The 15,866-nt window shown below is 43.3% G+C and overlaps 3 protein-coding genes across 7 annotated transcripts; 2 read left to right on the forward strand and 1 right to left on the reverse strand.

Moving 5' to 3' along the window:
- Positions 1–402: 402 nt before the first annotated feature.
- On the forward strand, positions 403–3,537 carry cabp1a (calcium binding protein 1a). Of its 4 annotated transcripts, none has more exons than XM_056592940.1 (8): positions 403–517; positions 785–841; positions 2,138–2,168; positions 2,511–2,654; positions 2,780–2,889; positions 3,011–3,085; positions 3,284–3,359; positions 3,453–3,537. In XM_056592940.1, the coding sequence occupies exons 1-8, from the start codon at positions 485–487 to the stop codon at positions 3,476–3,478; spliced, it is 552 nt and encodes a 183-aa protein (XP_056448915.1). In that variant the 5' UTR covers positions 403–484; the 3' UTR covers positions 3,479–3,537. The 4 variants fall into 4 exon arrangements, with proteins under 4 accessions (XP_056448915.1, XP_056448916.1, XP_056448913.1 ...); XM_056592941.1 differs by having other exon boundaries at positions 3,287–3,359; XM_056592938.1 differs by lacking the exon at positions 3,453–3,537 and having other exon boundaries at positions 3,284–3,434.
- Positions 3,538–5,968: 2,431 nt separating this feature from the next.
- Positions 5,969–10,477, forward strand: mlec (malectin). 2 transcript variants are annotated; one of them, XM_056592647.1, is made up of 6 exons: positions 5,969–6,198; positions 6,639–6,859; positions 7,501–7,679; positions 8,040–8,216; positions 9,233–9,290; positions 9,413–10,477. In XM_056592647.1, the coding sequence occupies exons 2-6, from the start codon at positions 6,652–6,654 to the stop codon at positions 9,664–9,666; spliced, it is 876 nt and encodes a 291-aa protein (XP_056448622.1). In that variant the 5' UTR covers positions 5,969–6,198; positions 6,639–6,651; the 3' UTR covers positions 9,667–10,477. The 2 variants fall into 2 exon arrangements, with proteins under 2 accessions (XP_056448622.1, XP_056448621.1); XM_056592646.1 differs by having other exon boundaries at positions 5,970–6,204.
- Positions 10,478–13,881: 3,404 nt separating this feature from the next.
- Positions 13,882–15,743, reverse strand: si:ch211-170d8.2 (uncharacterized protein LOC571755 homolog). The gene is made up of 3 exons (XM_056593286.1): positions 15,144–15,743; positions 14,849–14,993; positions 13,882–14,588 (listed from the first exon to the last, which is right to left on the reverse strand). Exons 1-3 carry the CDS (start codon positions 15,556–15,558, stop codon positions 14,231–14,233), a joined length of 918 nt encoding a protein of 305 aa, XP_056449261.1. The 5' UTR covers positions 15,559–15,743; the 3' UTR covers positions 13,882–14,230.
- Between the last annotated feature and the right edge of the window lie 123 nt (positions 15,744–15,866).

A 15,866-nucleotide genomic window follows, 5' to 3' on the forward strand; every position in this document is an offset into this window, starting at 1 on the left:
ATGTGAGATTGTGTGTATCTTTGAATCATACAATACATCAAAAGCAAAGATGGTTGAAAAGTGCCACAGCAATCATGGAAAATATTAGCTTTGGAAAAGTCCAAGCCCATTTATAAATTTGATATTCAACCAGATATGATTTACTTCTATTTCACCATGCAATTTTATAAGCCTTTCTCAACACCGATCATTGTTGCTTTTTCCTTCCCCCTTTATTATCTCTCTCTCTCTCTCTCTCTCTCTCTCTCTCTCTCTCTCTCTCTCTCTCTCTCTCTTTCTCTCGCTCTCGCTCTCCCTCTTTCTCCCCCACTTGCACTGTCCCCCCTCTCCCCCTCCCCATCTCTCTGTCCCTCTCGAGTGTTGGACATGCTCGAGTTAGAGTTCACAGTGATTGGAGTAAATTGCAGTTTGCTATTCTCTCAACTGATCCTCAAAGCAAATATAGCATTTGATTTATTTTTATAATTATTATTTTTGTATTATTATGGGAAACGGGCTAGAATCTCTCCTCATGAAGGTAAGCCATTATCTTTCTCCCCCCTGGTCACTGTTGAATCTTCTGTGATTTAATCTGGAGAAAATGTAGATGTGGAGTAAATGTTAATTCTAGGAACGTTTTAAGCTCTGCAGCCTCTAGCTGAGCAACCATCCATTGTTTCAACAGTAAATTACCACTCTAGATGGTCATGTTTTTATCTATTGTAGCTCAAGTTAGAAAAAGAAACGTTTGGGTTTAGCATATGGAGTTGTTATTTTCAACCACCCCATGCTTTTGTTTTTCCAGTGTTGCAAGTCTACAAATCAAATCCTCCGTTCATTGTCAGTTCACAGTGACGTTTGCGTGAGTAATATGTTGTCAAACTTGTTTCAATCATGACCTTGGACGACGGCAGATTTTAATATTTTAACCAGAGCAAACTCTGCTCAGTTGGCGTAAGTCATAATTAATTTCTTCTGCGTCTTCAGTGCACAAAAGGCTGAACGTCACGTTGTTATACCGTGTGGTGTGTGTGTGTGTGTGTGTGTGTGTGTGTGTGTGTGTGTGTGTGTGTGTGTGTGCGTGTGCGTGTGCGTGTGTGTGTGTGTGTGTGTGTGTGTGTGTGCTACGGTCTGTGTGACAGCATGGGGTAGCAGTCCCCCCCACGTCACGGGTATACTGGTATGGTTGAGTGGAAACTTGGCCAGCTGTTTCATTATTGACCAGCTCACGTCATACTTTCCACCTTGTCCTCTTGATTTTTAAATTCTTTCACACTCTCACAAAAAAAACACAAAGCCCCGGTTCTCTCTCTTCTCTGATGTTTCCCGTCCCCTAAATACCATCTGTTTTTTTGAGCCAGGAGGAGAGCAGGTTGTAGATGAGCATGTGTTTTTGAACACTTTACTTTTTAAGAACACATAATATCGTGTTATTACATTCCGAAAGTAGTACCTCCGCTACTAGGATATATAACAAATATATAAGTCCAATATTTCTTCATTCATTGAAATAACGTTATTTACATTGACACTAGCCAGCTTCTAGGAGTGCCTTGGCTCCCTCGTCCTTTTGAGTTCTCATTGTCTGTGGTTCCAGTTGGGTCTGAGCGTTGTGTCACAGAGTCTGTGTTTTGTTTACATTCTGCCTTGCTCCTGCTTTGACCCTCTGAAGGATCTGGTGTCTCTCTCCTTCTCTTTGTGTCCTTTAATGGTGGGCTTCATAGTAAGCTCCCCAGACAAACTGGTGTCACACAGAAGCATTTCTCGGTTATTGTTTTGATAGGGTTCCTGGAAATATCATTCAGTGAAGTACCTGAAACGTCGCTCCCAGATCCAGCGAGAGTCCATTCCGATTAGGATATTTGTTTGCAATACGGTGTTCTGCTATGATTCACAAGCAGGCCCGGAGATAGATTGTTTGTTATGGAAGGGTTTACCCGTTTGTCTTTAGGGTTGTCGCGAAGCTATGGGGTAGTATGTTGACTGTCCATAATGGGAGGCCAATGAAAGGTTTTGTGTGTGTGTGTGTGTGTGTGTGTGTGTGTGTGTGTGTGTGTGTGTGTGTGTGTGTGTGTGTGTGTGTGTGTGTGTGTGTGTGTGTGTGTGTGAGATTATCAGCTCAATTATTTTTCTAAACCTTCTTCATATGTCATTGCAGGACCGAGAGCTGAGGCCAGAGGAACTGGACGGTATGCTATGTTTAGTAATTCAAGTTTTCATCTACAATTTCAACGTCTCAATAAAAATGTATTCGCAAATATTTAGCTTCCTTCAATTTAAGTTGTAAATAATGGCGTTTAGAAGAACAAAAACAAACTCACAGCATTTAAACAACTCAAATTTGATTTTTTAGAAACAGCTCTTTCAGATTTGAGAGTTTGGGATGTTCAATATTTTAGATTATTATATGAAAAAATGGAGAACTCAAATAGATTCATTGAATATTTGTTTAAGATTCACCATATTTATTCAGTGTTGACAAAAATAAAAGTAATTATCTCTCTCAACCACTCTGTGTGATTGCTCCACAGAGTTGCGGGATGCTTTCAAAGAGTTCGATAAGGACAAAGATGGCTTCATCAGCTGTAAAGACCTCGGGAACTGCATGAGGACCATGGGATACATGCCCACCGAGATGGAGCTCATCGAACTGAGCCAGCAAATCAACATGAATCGTTAGGGCTATACATTCTATGGTTTCCATACCAAACCATTGAACAACATGCTAATAACATTGTGCTCATTGGTCGTTACTGTTTTCTGATTACATCCAACTTAATAATGTTCTTTGTTTCTGAAGTGGGTGGACATGTGGATTTTGAAGATTTTGTGGAGTTAATGGGACCCAAACTTCTGGCTGAGACCGCTGATATGATCGGTATAAAGGAGTTGAAGGAGGCCTTCAGAGAGGTAGGCCACTCCCGACAGACACTTTGCAAGTCAAATGATGGCTGCGGTCAGCTCTCAGCTTCTATTGACATATCTCTCCTTTCTATTGTTCGGTGGGTCTTTATCTCTTCTGAACACACAGTTTGACACCAACGGGGACGGGGCAATAAGCCTCTCTGAACTGAGAGAGGCAATGAAGAAGCTGCTAGGTCAACAGGTGAGTGTTCCGTTGCTTCTCAGATACTAGATAACTTTTCTATGGCTACACCCTAATTATTGCTGTTATACCCCAAGGTGCATTATTGGCTAAGACGGCCAGTTAGGGCTTTAGACAAGATACATTTAGAAATCTTGCGGGTGAGAATTTGAGAAAGGACATTTCTAAACATTAATTTACCACGCCATTTATTTTCAGCAGGTGTGTCCTAAAGACTTGGAAGACATACTCAGAGATGTGGACCTGAATGGAGATGGGCTGGTTGACTTCGAAGGTAAACTCTCTTATCTTTCCTCCCAGTGGTCAGTAAAAGTCCTCCATATTTGTAGTTCTTCATGATCTCCATCCTCCTACCCTTCTGTTACAGAGTTCGTCCGGATGATGTCTCGATAGGACAGACTGATTGATCACATTCTGTCCAGTCCCCTTTGCCCCATTTTCCGCCCCGCCCCCCCCCCCCCCCCCCCCCCCCCCTCATCCATCCATCACCCCGGGTAGCGAAGCGAGCAGCGCTGCTAAGAGCTCTGAGCCATTCAAATACAAAGTCACTGGATTAAACTAAAACTGCTTGAACTTTCTAGAGGAGGAGGAAGCAGAGGAGGAGTTCCCCCCCGTCTCCTCAAAAGGTTCACCTCGAAGGGTGTTCTTCCTTGAGATGCTCTCAGTTTAACTGAGGCCAAACCTTTTTGTAGCCATGGCAGATGAGATTGTCAAGGACGAGGGGCGATCCTTTTGCACCTCAGTTCTCACAAGCTAAATAATAGGATTGTCAATGCTTTTCGTTTCTGTTCGACCTCGACATGGCAATACAATGTGTCCCGTGGAATATGTAAAATATATATGTAAAGGAAGGGTTGATGGCCACGGTTTGGGTCTATGTCAAACAAGCCATCGTCTTCTCCACCTGAATGTGACATGGCTGATTGTCCTGCAACCAAGAAGTCTGCTTCTTACGTAGAGTGCATCACTGCTGTGTATCTCTGTAATGTGCCACGTGTTGAAACTCTGTAGTTTGATGGAAGCTTACTGTTTTGTTTGTACGTTAGCTCATGAAACCAGCAGCTGTGGTGTTTCACATTGAAAACTGTCTGATACCAGTTGTGTTTGTAATTTCAGATGTAACATCCAAACCTGTGCAGGGTATCTCCAGTGCATCTCATAATACTATCCAATGTGTTCATCTGACAGGGGTTTCATTCAGATCCATCGAGCCCCTATCTTCTGTGTCACCTGGGTTAACCTGTTGATCTTCTAATGGGGGTGTGGTCCAAGCAAGAAGAAATGCATGCTGGGATATAGTGAAGTCAGCAGGTTGCCCTCACTTAAAGTCAAGGGGATTGTACAAAGGGGGCAGGAGTTCCCCAGGTGATGGTAGCTCTGCACGAGTGTCTTAGCAAAACAAATGTGAATACCATATGTTCTTTGGTTGTTTACCAAATCATACATATCGGCTGTGCACAGGATATCACATTAAAATGAACTCAATAGCAACATTTTTCCCGAATCGGAGCACAGGACTATCTGAGACAACCGTTCTGCCTCACACTGCCTCTTCCTCCTGGTCTGGGGGAACCACAAGACACACACATTGCGTTCTGATTTATTCCTGAAGCAGAATGGATTTACTGTCGTAGCTGTTTGGTATATCGAATTATAAATGTTGATGTCTTTAGTGGTAATTGTCATGCATGCCAAAGAGAGGTTTAGGAATTGTAATATGCACATTTGCATTTGTGTCATAAAGAAGAAGCAAAAACTAATCTTGCCAAGATAACCCGAGGGTATCAACTGATGTTTACACTGAAACACAATTGAGTGTTGTTTATGGGAACACACACTAGATAAACACGCAAACGTGATTCTGTGATTATGCTTTGATGAACACATGTTGATCAACAAATAACCGTGTTAGTATACTATTGTGTGGGTGTGTTTGCGTGAACACGTGTGTTCATAACATTTGGAGCTCTACGCTAATCAAGGTACGAGAGGTTATTTTGGTCATACAAATAAGGATACACTGACTACGCCCATAAGCGACTCAAATGTCTGTTACTACGGCAACAATACCCATGCATATCTTTCGGCTAACCAAACCCAGAGTGCACCGCGTGCACGCTGTGTTGGACTCGTCTGATTGGGTACGATTCTGAACATTCCAAAGTTCGTGAGGATCAAACATCCACTAGACCTTTAATAACGAACGCATGTCAACAATTGCTGTTATTTTATACTTTAATTTCGAGATGTAGGACTATTCCTTTTGTCGGGTTTTGTCTCCCGCTGATCCAATAAACAAATTGCCTGCTATTTATTCATTCATGAATTATTATTATTATACAAACATAATCGTTTATTTAAGTAGGCCTACGTTTTTTGTTCATGTAGGCCTATGCATGAAGAATTGTCGAAGCTGGGGAAAAGACGCCGCCAAAACCCCAAATCTATTAATATGAAATATACATTTCTTCCGCCTGCTGCCAGCTAGATGAATATTTCTTGAGCTCTCAACCAAACTACACTGCCCCTGACCAAGGGGGCAGGCCTTGTCCTCTGGATTCCGCCTCCTGCGTCTTATGATACCAGAAAAAACGATAAAGAGAATGAATGGGAGCTTTCACTTTTTAGTTCATATTAGAGACAAAATCGAAATATGGGCTTTTATAAAGATGAAATGATCCGTCTCTCAACGTTGATGCAACATTGTTTTCCAGAATATGTATTTCAAATCGTTAAATATTTAAATGTCATATAATTGTAAAAGGTAAACCATAGTATGCCCGTTTCCTATGTATGGTAATTGCACGCGCAATGATGGGTAATTCATATAGATATCTGATTGGATAGAAAGGCTGTCACTTATTAGGAATAGTAGCTAGCATGTTAGGTAGCACTGCCCCTTCCCCGCTGTAGCTAGAAGCTAGCTAATGGTTGAATGCACATTGAATGAAAGTCAACGTCAGTTTATTACAGTGAGACGACCAGCGACCAAATAAGATCTGCAAATTGAGTCATCGTAGGCTATACGCCGTAGGTAGCTAGCGAGTCTGTTTTTATAAGAGATACGATTACAAATTGCAAAATATAGGCTGACTCCAGTTTTGAAAACGAAGGTAAAGGTAAGACATTGGACGTTTCGGTGTAGCTTTCACAGCCCAGTGGGTGAGACAGGTGACGTTAGCCGTCGGAGGAACCAACACGACAAACTTATTACACGTGTCCGTTTTAACCCGGTTAACTGTGGGCTAACACCTATGTTTTGATGGTGGAAGTCATTATTTTATTGACTATTTCTTGTTTTTAGGCCGACGATTTCTGCCGGCGACTCGTAGTGTTTCCATTAGCATGTCTGCTATCAATATCATGTTACATCCAGCGTAAAGTCATCCTGACGGGGGGGCTAGCAACAAACGCTTGACATCTGTCTCCATTGGGACTCGGAATTCATTTCGGGAAGCTGTGCATACTGCAAAAAAAAAAAAAGACCACCAGCTAGCTAGTCATCCAGCTCCAGTGGGCACCGACACAGGCTGTGTTTCTCCCGGCGTCCTAGGACCAAGCTCCGCATGGCCACGCAGCGAGCCACGGCGCCCTGGGCTGCCTGGCTAGGGACCTCGGTGCTGTCGCTGCTATTGTACCGGTGTTGGGCTGACGGTGGGGGGCCCAGCCTCGCCGAGCGAGTTATATGGGCAGTGAACGCTGGAGGGGAAGCGCACACAGACATGCACGGCATCCATTTCAAAAAGGATCCCCTGGAAGGGAAACTCGGAAAAGGTGAGTGCATGACAACCGGCGATGTGCTCGTATTAACAAGTGCTTTATTCAAATGGGTGATTTTAAAACGTAATGTTGAATGCATGCACAGTGGCTGGCTTCCTCGTAGGAATGTATTGCCGTTTTTCGAGAAGCAGATTGTGCCATGGTGGTTTCCGCATTTAATCAAAAGCCAATGACAAGTCATCATAGCCTGCTTTGGCTCCGCCTCTCGCGTGGCTGGTGAGGAAGTAGACACTACAGGTTTTCCCATTTGCCTCAGGATTTGTGTGCTTAGCAAGATTAGAAATGACCATCAATATAAACTAACAGAACGACAGGGATTATTTACATTTCAGGACAGTATTTTTACCGATTGTGCTAGAGCAACCGACAAAAGGCCAACACATTATTTTAAGTCAGAATACTAGAATGCATTAAATTAATGCTTATAAGCAAGCATTGCCTTCCCATCATAAAGATGCATTTTACAACCAAGATCTATGAAATAAACTGCCATTTTTAGAGAACCACTCTCAAAAAGCCTAGTTTAAATGCAACATCTATCAATCCTGTAACCACTTTGGTGTACCGTACTCTCCTTGGTTGATGGGTGTGGAATTAATATTAAAATAATCATCTTCTTACTTTCCACCCTCTAGCCTCTGATTACGGCGTGCGCCTGCCTATCCTGCGCTCGAGTCCAGAGGACCAGGTTCTATATCAGACGGAGCGCTACAACGAGGACACTTTCGGCTACGAGGTGCCCATCCGAGAAGAAGGGGACTACATATTAGTCATGAAGTATGCAGAGGTCTACTTTGCTCAGTCTCAGCAAAAGGTAGGCTATTTATAAAAAAAAAGCGTCTTATTCAACCCCTGTAGCACCTCTTGATCTCTGTAGATTGTCTGTGCATTTTTTTTACAAGATTGTTGTGTAAATTGTGTTGATCTGACCTAGTGATACTGAAAGATAGAGGGCACTCCTCTTAGTCTTTGGGTGTGTGTGGTGGGTGTGGGTTGTTTATGTGGTAGTCTTACCATCTAGCCCAAATGTATGACTTTTAATGGCATGGCAGCAAGTCTATCAAGTCCAACCACATAGGGAATGTTCAAAGCAGCGGTCGGTTGTACACACGGCCGCAAACTCTTGCTTTTCGAGTTGCGTTGGAGCTCATTCTTTTTTTATCTATATTCACAGGTGTTTGACGTGCGTCTCAACGGCCACGTGGTGGTAAAAGATCTGGATATCTTTGAGCGTGTGGGTCACAGTACAGCCCACGACGAAATAGTCCCCTTCTCCGTCCGCCGGGGCAAGCTGAGCGTTCAGGGAGAGGTTTCCACCTTCAATGGCAAGCTCAACGTGGAGTTTGTTAAGGTGAGCGTTTGTTTTGTGTGTCTTTGCATATGCACATAGGCGTAACACTGTATTTTGTAAGGCTTTGATGTGGGCACAGTCCAGTGAACATCCAGATGTTGATGCGGCTAATGAATAGCCTATCCCTGAGGGATATGAGTAAGTTGTAAGTGTTACTTTCATTTGGGACTTCCTGTTTCTGTGGGCTGTTTTGGTTCGCTACAAGTGCAGGTGAGGAAAGCCATATTCAAATGACTGAAATAACGCTGATTACAAATTGATATAAACATGAACATATCCAATATTTGCCGTGTCTGAAGATGTGCAGGGTCAGCTCTTGTTATTCCCGCCCCCGAGAAGCTCTGAGGGACTTTTCTTTTTTTGTCGTCTACAAATGTAATCCCAGCAGTCAATATTCACACGCTCAGGGAAAGGTGACAGCTGTGATCATGGTAATAATATGATGCATTAAAACGGTCATTTGTACTGTTTGCAGCGCTATGCTAAGTATTGCAGGGATGATCAACTAGATAATCATTGATATTGATATAGGTTGGCTAACTGGAACATGGGTTGGGTTCATAGACTAAACACTCATGTACTTTGGGATGGAAAAGTCAGAGGATCTGATGGAGTTGTACATTGAATGTAATCATGCACTAGGTAGGTATACCTAGTGCATGATTACTAGGTATACCTAGTAATCATATATCTAGTAATCATGCACTAGGTATATGATGTGCACAGGTTATTATAAATGTTACCTAATTGTTACCTAATTGGGTAGGTAGGTTATTAGGTAACCTACCGGTACCTATTGTAGGTTACCTAATAGGTAACCTACAAAAAAGACTGGTATTTAGAGAGCAGTATTTTTCTTTTTAAATGAGTTTACACAGGGTAGGATAAGCGGGATGATAAGGATGTCTTGTTTCCAAAGAGAGGATGTTTTTATCTTTTGATATAGAAATGTTTTGCCCAATCTGAATCTACAAGGGATGTTTTTTCTAACACCGTCACTATCTCGTGTTTTTCAGGGTTATTACGACAACCCCAAAGTCTGCGCTCTCTACGTCATGAAGGGAACACTAGAAGGTGAGCCCCCATATCACGTTCAGCGGAGCTAATCCTTGCTATATAATCCGAACAGATTGTTGACAAAATGCTCTTCCTACATTGAAAATGGTTTTAAGCCCCCATCTTTTCTCGTGCCACAGATGTACCGAAGCTCCAGCCCCACCCAGGCTTGGAGAAACGCGAGGTGTTGGTGGAGGAGGAGGAAGAGGAGGAAGACCCTGAGGTAGGGGAGGACAGCGGCAAGAAGAGCACCTCCGCAGCGCCCAAGAACCGCGTCCAATCAGGGCCCCGGACACCCAACCCCTATGCCGCCGACAACAGCAGCCTCATGTTCCCCATCCTTGTGGCGTTTGGCGTGTTCATCCCCACACTGTTCTGCCTCTGTCGGCTCTGAGCATCTGGCAACCAGAGGAGGAGAGGTGGCGGGGAGGGTGCTAGGGCAGGGGTCTAAACGGACAATAAATGGAATAGCGAGAGAGACGGAGTGAGTGAGGGGGACAGAGAGAGACGCCATGGGATGAGTTGAAGATGACATTACTGCTACAAAAGCATACATACAGGAGATGGAGGCAGGAGGATGGTGTTTGTTCTCAATTGTTTTGTTTTTTTAAATATGGTGAAGGTGCAAACCAGTTACCAGGGTGTGTTTCTTTTTTGGTTTTTTGGTTTTGCAAGAAAACTGTAAGGGGAGGCGGTTACCATGGGATTTTACTGTTGAATGTGTAGGTGCTGGGGTGATCGTGTGATTGTGTTCAACATCCATTGGCGCTGGCCCTGAACAAACTTACTTGCATCCTTTTCACCAACACAAGACGTGGCAAGATCTAGAGTTAATCTGTCTTAAGTTGAACACCACATGTTTTCTTGAGTTGTACAAAACATGGGTTACGGTTGTGGACCTATGTTCTAGTGCAGGGTTTAGTAACTCAAACATTGGACACTTGCTCTGCATAAGTTTCAACACACACTCACTGAACTCAAACTTCTAAAGGAGAACTAATTGGGTGTTTTAACAGTAAGCACAGTAATTGGCTAATGAGAATACAGTGGCCATTTGATACTGTTCATATTTCATTTGTGAATGATTTTGGCTCTCTGTAGTGTGCTACTGATTATAACTGTGTACAATCACATTGGCCAGTATCCTTCCCCACATCTCTTAGTTGTTATTCAGGGAGTATATACTCCCTGTCAGCTTTTTTTTTACAAGATTTATGCTTTTACAAACATAAAACAGTTGGGCATCAAAAATCAGTTCAGTCCTTGACAAACAAAAATTCTGTCTAGTTATTTTTTTTTAAAATTATTTTAGATGGAGCTATAAACTATGAAGTTATAAAAAAAAGTTGCATTCACTTTTTTTAGGGCAATCGTTATTCAGGTCCCTTAATCGCAGTGGATGATTGGCCATATTTTCATTGATGTTTGAATGGATTACGTTGCCATTGCTGTCCTTACCTTCACATTGCATTAACAGCTCTGAGTGCTACATGGACACTGCCTTGTTTTGCTGATAAGCACACGCCTTCCATTTGTTTCACCAAAGAAACATTTCTGTTATTTAATGGAGGAATTGTTCAGCATTCAGTCCCCCCAAACCAGATCAAGGTGTGCGAGTGGAATCCCAGGATGAGCATGCTTAGACGTATGCTGTTTTATTATTTATAGAAGAATCGATCTAAATGAAAATGAGCTGCTCGCCAGTCTTAAAACAATGTTGCCAAGCGTTTGTAATTGTAGTCTTAAAATAGTTTTGTCTTTCTTTTCGTTTGGCGTTGTGGAAATGGACAGTGGATCTGAGTTGTGGACATGACGGTGCTGATCACGGCTATGAACTGAACACAATTATTTATTTAGGGACTGGTGGCGCAGCGATTAGCAATGTTTCCTCGCTGGCAGGACGTCCAGGGTTCGAATCTGACTGCAGGCTGTTCTGCCTGTGTTAATTTTGGGTTGCTCTGAGTGCTCCTGGTTACCGTGTCCAGTCCAGGGCCCTTGGCAGGCCGCAGGCCCCCGAGCAGCCATCAGGGCCCGATCTTTCACCACAGCTGAAACAGGGCTATCTGAAATTAATAGTATGTGCTTTGATAGACCCAACAGCGTCTAAGAAGGTATGGTGAACATCATCCACTGTTGGGCCATGCTTCCTTTTTATACATCAAAATTGATCCCATTGAAATAAGTTTCGGGGTATGTTTTGTTTTAACGGTGAGGTATAGGGGTAAAAAACGGAATTATTCAAAACCAAAACGTTAGCATTCGTTAGGTTGACTTATTTTTAATTTTTCATTACTCTTGCTTTAAGCTTTTTTTGTTGCCTGTGAGGTGTGCACTGAAAGCATGTGTATCGTGTGCGCTTTGGGAGACGGCTCAGCTGTGGAGTGACTCGGGATCCTCTGTGGGTTCTGAGCACTAGCAGGGTCGCTGTTGCTTCTGGGTGCTGTCAGAATCTCAGTCCACTTGAATGGACCCTGGAAACAGACGAAAGCCTTTACTGTGTCTGCCTCTTTCTGGTAGATATGGTAGCAGGCCACCTCCTCACCCTCACCATGGGTCATGTCTGCACACACTCGGCCCCTGGACGGCGACAGCCCCCTTTGGTTCTTCTACCGTAACTGAAGACGGGTTTTTCTTCCGCTCCGTTGGCGAACAGTGGTTTTTATGTATCACATTACTTCCATTAAGTGCTAAGCTCTTCACCAAGGAGGATGAATGTTGTAACTTTGCCTGTATACCTTTTCCGGTCTTCAAAACCCCCAAGACTGTTCTACTATTGGTTTGGCTCTTCGTTGACAAACGGTCCAGGTCCTAAGTATTCCCCTCCACCCCTCAATCCCCCCTCCCTGTTTATTGCTGCCACAAAAATAGTCGTTTTCCATGTCGGTTTGTTATTGGCGTTTTGTTTTCTTGTTTTTAAGATATACCTAATGCGAGCACCTTTTTTCTTTCCCTTAAAGGTTGCAAGAAGTTAATTTAATTCAGCACCAAAGTCACCACTTTGTTTAATAAATCAAATCTTTCTACACGGTTGCTTGTGTATATAAGGTACAAAATTATTATTTTTATAGCGTAACAGTAGTCACCCTTTTTTTCTGTTTAATAAAAAAATGATGTTACTCTTTTCCATTATTTGTTTTTCTGTCATGTTAAAACATACATGAGGCCTTTTTGCTGAAGTAGAAGTATTGTTGGTACGAAATAAATCGTGCAAAAAATGACCAGATGGTCGAAACTCAAAAGAAAAGTAAAATATTTGAATTTTCCGATCTAGTATGTTTTAAATGTAAATTTTATCAAGAGCGGGGCTAGTCTGGAGAGATGTTGATTCATGCTCAGATTTATATGTTTTGAATTGTTTCCTCAGGATCTTTAATTTGTTTTTATATGTTTAACTTTTTATTGGTATTGGTGTTGTTTTGCACTGCCTCATTTATGTTCAGATCACGTGTCATTCTGTGTATGTTTTTTTTTTTCCTTTGTTGCCTTGATTATTGAATACATTGTGCTTTGCCACCATGTCGCTTTGTGTCCCTCCTTTGTTGCCCTAACATTACATGAGTTGAGCTTTTTTTCTGTTCCACCTAGATGTTTATCACACTCCGCCCCTATGGATAGTGTGAGGGAAGATCAGTACACAGTAAACCTGTTTTTAATAACTATTCAATGAAATCAAAATACTTCAGTGCTGCAAAGGATAAAACTTATTTTTTAAGGAGTGAGTAACAGTTAAATGAAAGCAGTTTTAGCAGCAGATTTAAACCCGCCACTGCCAGAGGATAATGTAGGTGTCTTCAATTCTTTCAAAATAAGAGCAGAGTGAAGACAATGTTTTCTCTCTTCTAGCTCCAGATGTTCCTTACCAAAGAACAAACTTCCTTCTAGGTCACATAAGTCATATTCCAACAAAAATATCCATGTATTTTCTTGCTGGGGAATAAACGTGGAAGATTTTGGTATGTGTTGCTTATTTTTATTCTATAAAGAACCCATTACTTTTTTTAATGCGGTTTTTGATCAAATCTTATGTTCAGCAGTCCAAACTACATTATTGTATCCTAATATTGTAGTGGTTGGAGACGGTTTTGAAATAAAACCTTAACACCATCATGAAACCTGTCCCACACCGGTCTCAACTGGTCTACCATCATGTATATCTCATTGTATTAAAGAGAGTCAAAACAAGAGTCCCATTGAGATGCAGGAGTAGTTCAACATTGCCTCCGAGACCCCTGCTCTCACTCACTGATGTTGCAAAGTGGGGAAAATGTGGATAAATGCTGTCTCTTTTTAATAAATGTGCTATTTTATCTAACTTGTTTCTGCTGTTATTTATATCGGTGGTTATTTTCTTGTGTATGGATTAGTCTAGATGACCAGATTAACATTTGTATTCAAATAACCTTAGTCAATCGTAAGAAATGTGAGCTCCACTGCCTTGTTTTTATCATTAATGGTGAACGGTCTGATGTGAGGATTCTAGCATTCAACAGTACTGCCTTGTGTTTGTCCAGATGTTGATCCCTGCAACCACCACCAGCTAACCTCGTAAACAAACCAAAAACGGCTGCTCCATAGCTTTTCACATATATTTATTATTGCAAATGTAACGTAATACAATCTGATCCTTTCATAAAATTGACGAAAATATACATTTAAATCTGGGACATCTGGTTTTATAATGGCATAATAAATCCAAGAAATTTATGTATGACCATCAAAAAGTTAGTCTATATGAAATATACACTATTTACATACCAATTACACATGAATAAAAGTACCATAAACACATTCATAAATAATATATCTGCCATCGGTGAAGTGCATTACTTTGCCCGACATTGTATGGATGTCGGTGACTTGTAGCCCCAGTGAGAGAGAGAGTTCGACTGTGACTTCACTCCATGAAACCCAACTAGAGTCTTTAACACATGCTCTATACGTGTTCCATACGCTCCTTTTCAGTACGATAGAGCGATGAAAGGCATGTGCGAGAGACGCAGGCCTGCATGCTCACAGGGGACGGCCTGTCCCTCATGGCTGCAGCTGAGGGCCAGGCCCAGCTCTAGAGGAGGGGGTGGCGGCCTGCGGCTCAAGCCTTCCCCCCACACATCATCCTCGTCAGTGTCCTGCAGTGACTGCTGGCCTGGTGCTTGTGGGGGACCCCCCCTGGATCGCACCCCCCACCGCAGCATGTTCATCAGGCTGGAGGCCCCCCCCCTTCCTCCACCAGCTGCTGCGGTGTCCGCCAGCCCCTGGAAGAGAGGCAGTAGGTCCACCTTGAGCTCCACCATGTCCCCCCGTGGCCACACCTCGTATCTGGGGGGTTGGGAGGGAGAAGGGGGTTTAGAAAGTGTTCTTTCATAGCCTTTGTGTTGAGTTTTCAAGGTGTGTGTGTGTGTGTGTGTGTGTGTGTGTGTGTGTGTGTGTGTGTGTGTGTGTGTGTGTGTGTGTGTGTGTGTGTGTGTGTGTGTGTGTGTGTGTGTGTGTGTGTGTGTGTGTGTGTGTGTGTGTCAACACGTAGATATGAGTCCATGAGTGAAACCATTTTGTTGACAGTAAACACGCTCTGCCCTTACCTTGTGGGGAGATTGCGCTTCGCCAGGAACAGCAGCGCAGGGTGAATGGAAAGGTGTTGTTGGTGGAAAATCTGCAGATGAAGTTCAGCTCTCACTATGGGCATTGATAGCACATCTGGGCTTAGGAGGAACTCTGCGTGTGCACCTGGGGGGGACAAAACAAAAAATGAGTGTTCATTCTTCAAATGTATCCTGTAGGGCTTTACAAGGTTTTTGGCACATATAAGCACAATACGTAATAGGTAATTTACTTTCTAGTTGAATGGTGCGTAAGGTTTGGTCTACTTTAGCTTACCTTCGCGCAAGTGTCCTTGGATGCCTTTTACGTTTCTGCACAGGAACCCTTCCTGACAGCAGCGATACGCCCGTCGGACGAAATTAAAAAGCGACTTCCCTGGGAAAACAGCGCTCCGAGGTCCTCCCTGAGCGAACGACCTAACGCGGAGGCGTAGTAACGTGGCCCCTTCCGCGGGCTGCGCGGTGCTCTCCCTCCAGGGAGCGTTCAGCTCAGCGCAGGGTTGCCGGTGCGCATCCATCACCTCCCTCTTCAATCTCTTCACCATGTGTAAACGCGGGTTCGACCTGTAGGATTCCTCTCCGGTTTGTGGTAACGGTGACATATATTCCCTCGTTTCACCTAACCGATCCATAAGTCCACTGGCGCTTGTCACCACCGTGAAGAAACACAGTAGGGTCCGGGGGCACGCCATGGCGACTTCTCAGGGGCCTCTTCCTAGGGGGAAACTTGTTGGGGTTGTGCGATGACTTGGGGGTTGCCCCTGTGGCTACCCTATATATCTCCAACCACAATGGGGGACACTTGCTACTTAGAATTTGAATCCTGGCCCTCGTCATTGTCCCTCCCCTCTTTTTGTTCGGGTTCTTCACCACCCATTGATCCCCCGCTGCTCTCTCCTAATGCGCGTGCATAATGACCCCCCGCCGCGTCTTCTTAATGCGCGTGCATAATGAGGCGCCTGGGATGGCCCGCCTCCTCCATTCACATTCAGCCGCTCGG

The sequence above is a fragment of the Gadus chalcogrammus genome, chromosome 6, assembly GCF_026213295.1.
Source record: "Gadus chalcogrammus isolate NIFS_2021 chromosome 6, NIFS_Gcha_1.0, whole genome shotgun sequence".
Lineage (NCBI taxonomy): Eukaryota > Metazoa > Chordata > Actinopteri > Gadiformes > Gadidae > Gadus > Gadus chalcogrammus.

Excerpts from the sequence above, each read along its gene's own strand:
- cabp1a (XM_056592938.1), top strand. The coding sequence starts at position 485 with ATGGGAAACGGGCTAGAATCTCTCCTCATGAAG. Across the intron at positions 518-784 it reads TAGAATCTCTCCTCATGAAG|TGTTGCAAGTCTACAAATCA; the intron begins GTAAGCCATTAT and ends TTGTTTTTCCAG. Across the intron at positions 2,169-2,510 it reads GAGGCCAGAGGAACTGGACG|AGTTGCGGGATGCTTTCAAA; the intron begins GTATGCTATGTT and ends ATTGCTCCACAG.
- mlec (XM_056592647.1), top strand. The coding sequence starts at position 6,652 with ATGGCCACGCAGCGAGCCACGGCGCCCTGGGCTGCCTGGCTAGGGACC. Across the intron at positions 7,680-8,039 it reads TTGCTCAGTCTCAGCAAAAG|GTGTTTGACGTGCGTCTCAA; the intron begins GTAGGCTATTTA and ends CTATATTCACAG. Across the intron at positions 8,217-9,232 it reads TCAACGTGGAGTTTGTTAAG|GGTTATTACGACAACCCCAA; the intron begins GTGAGCGTTTGT and ends CGTGTTTTTCAG.
- si:ch211-170d8.2 (XM_056593286.1), bottom strand. The coding sequence starts at position 15,558 with ATGGCGTGCCCCCGGACCCTACTGTGTTTCTTCACGGTGGTGACAAGC. Across the intron at positions 14,994-15,143 it reads CCAAGGACACTTGCGCGAAG|GTGCACACGCAGAGTTCCTC; the intron begins GTAAGCTAAAGT and ends TGTCCCCCCCAG. Across the intron at positions 14,589-14,848 it reads AAGCGCAATCTCCCCACAAG|ATACGAGGTGTGGCCACGGG; the intron begins GTAAGGGCAGAG and ends CCAACCCCCCAG.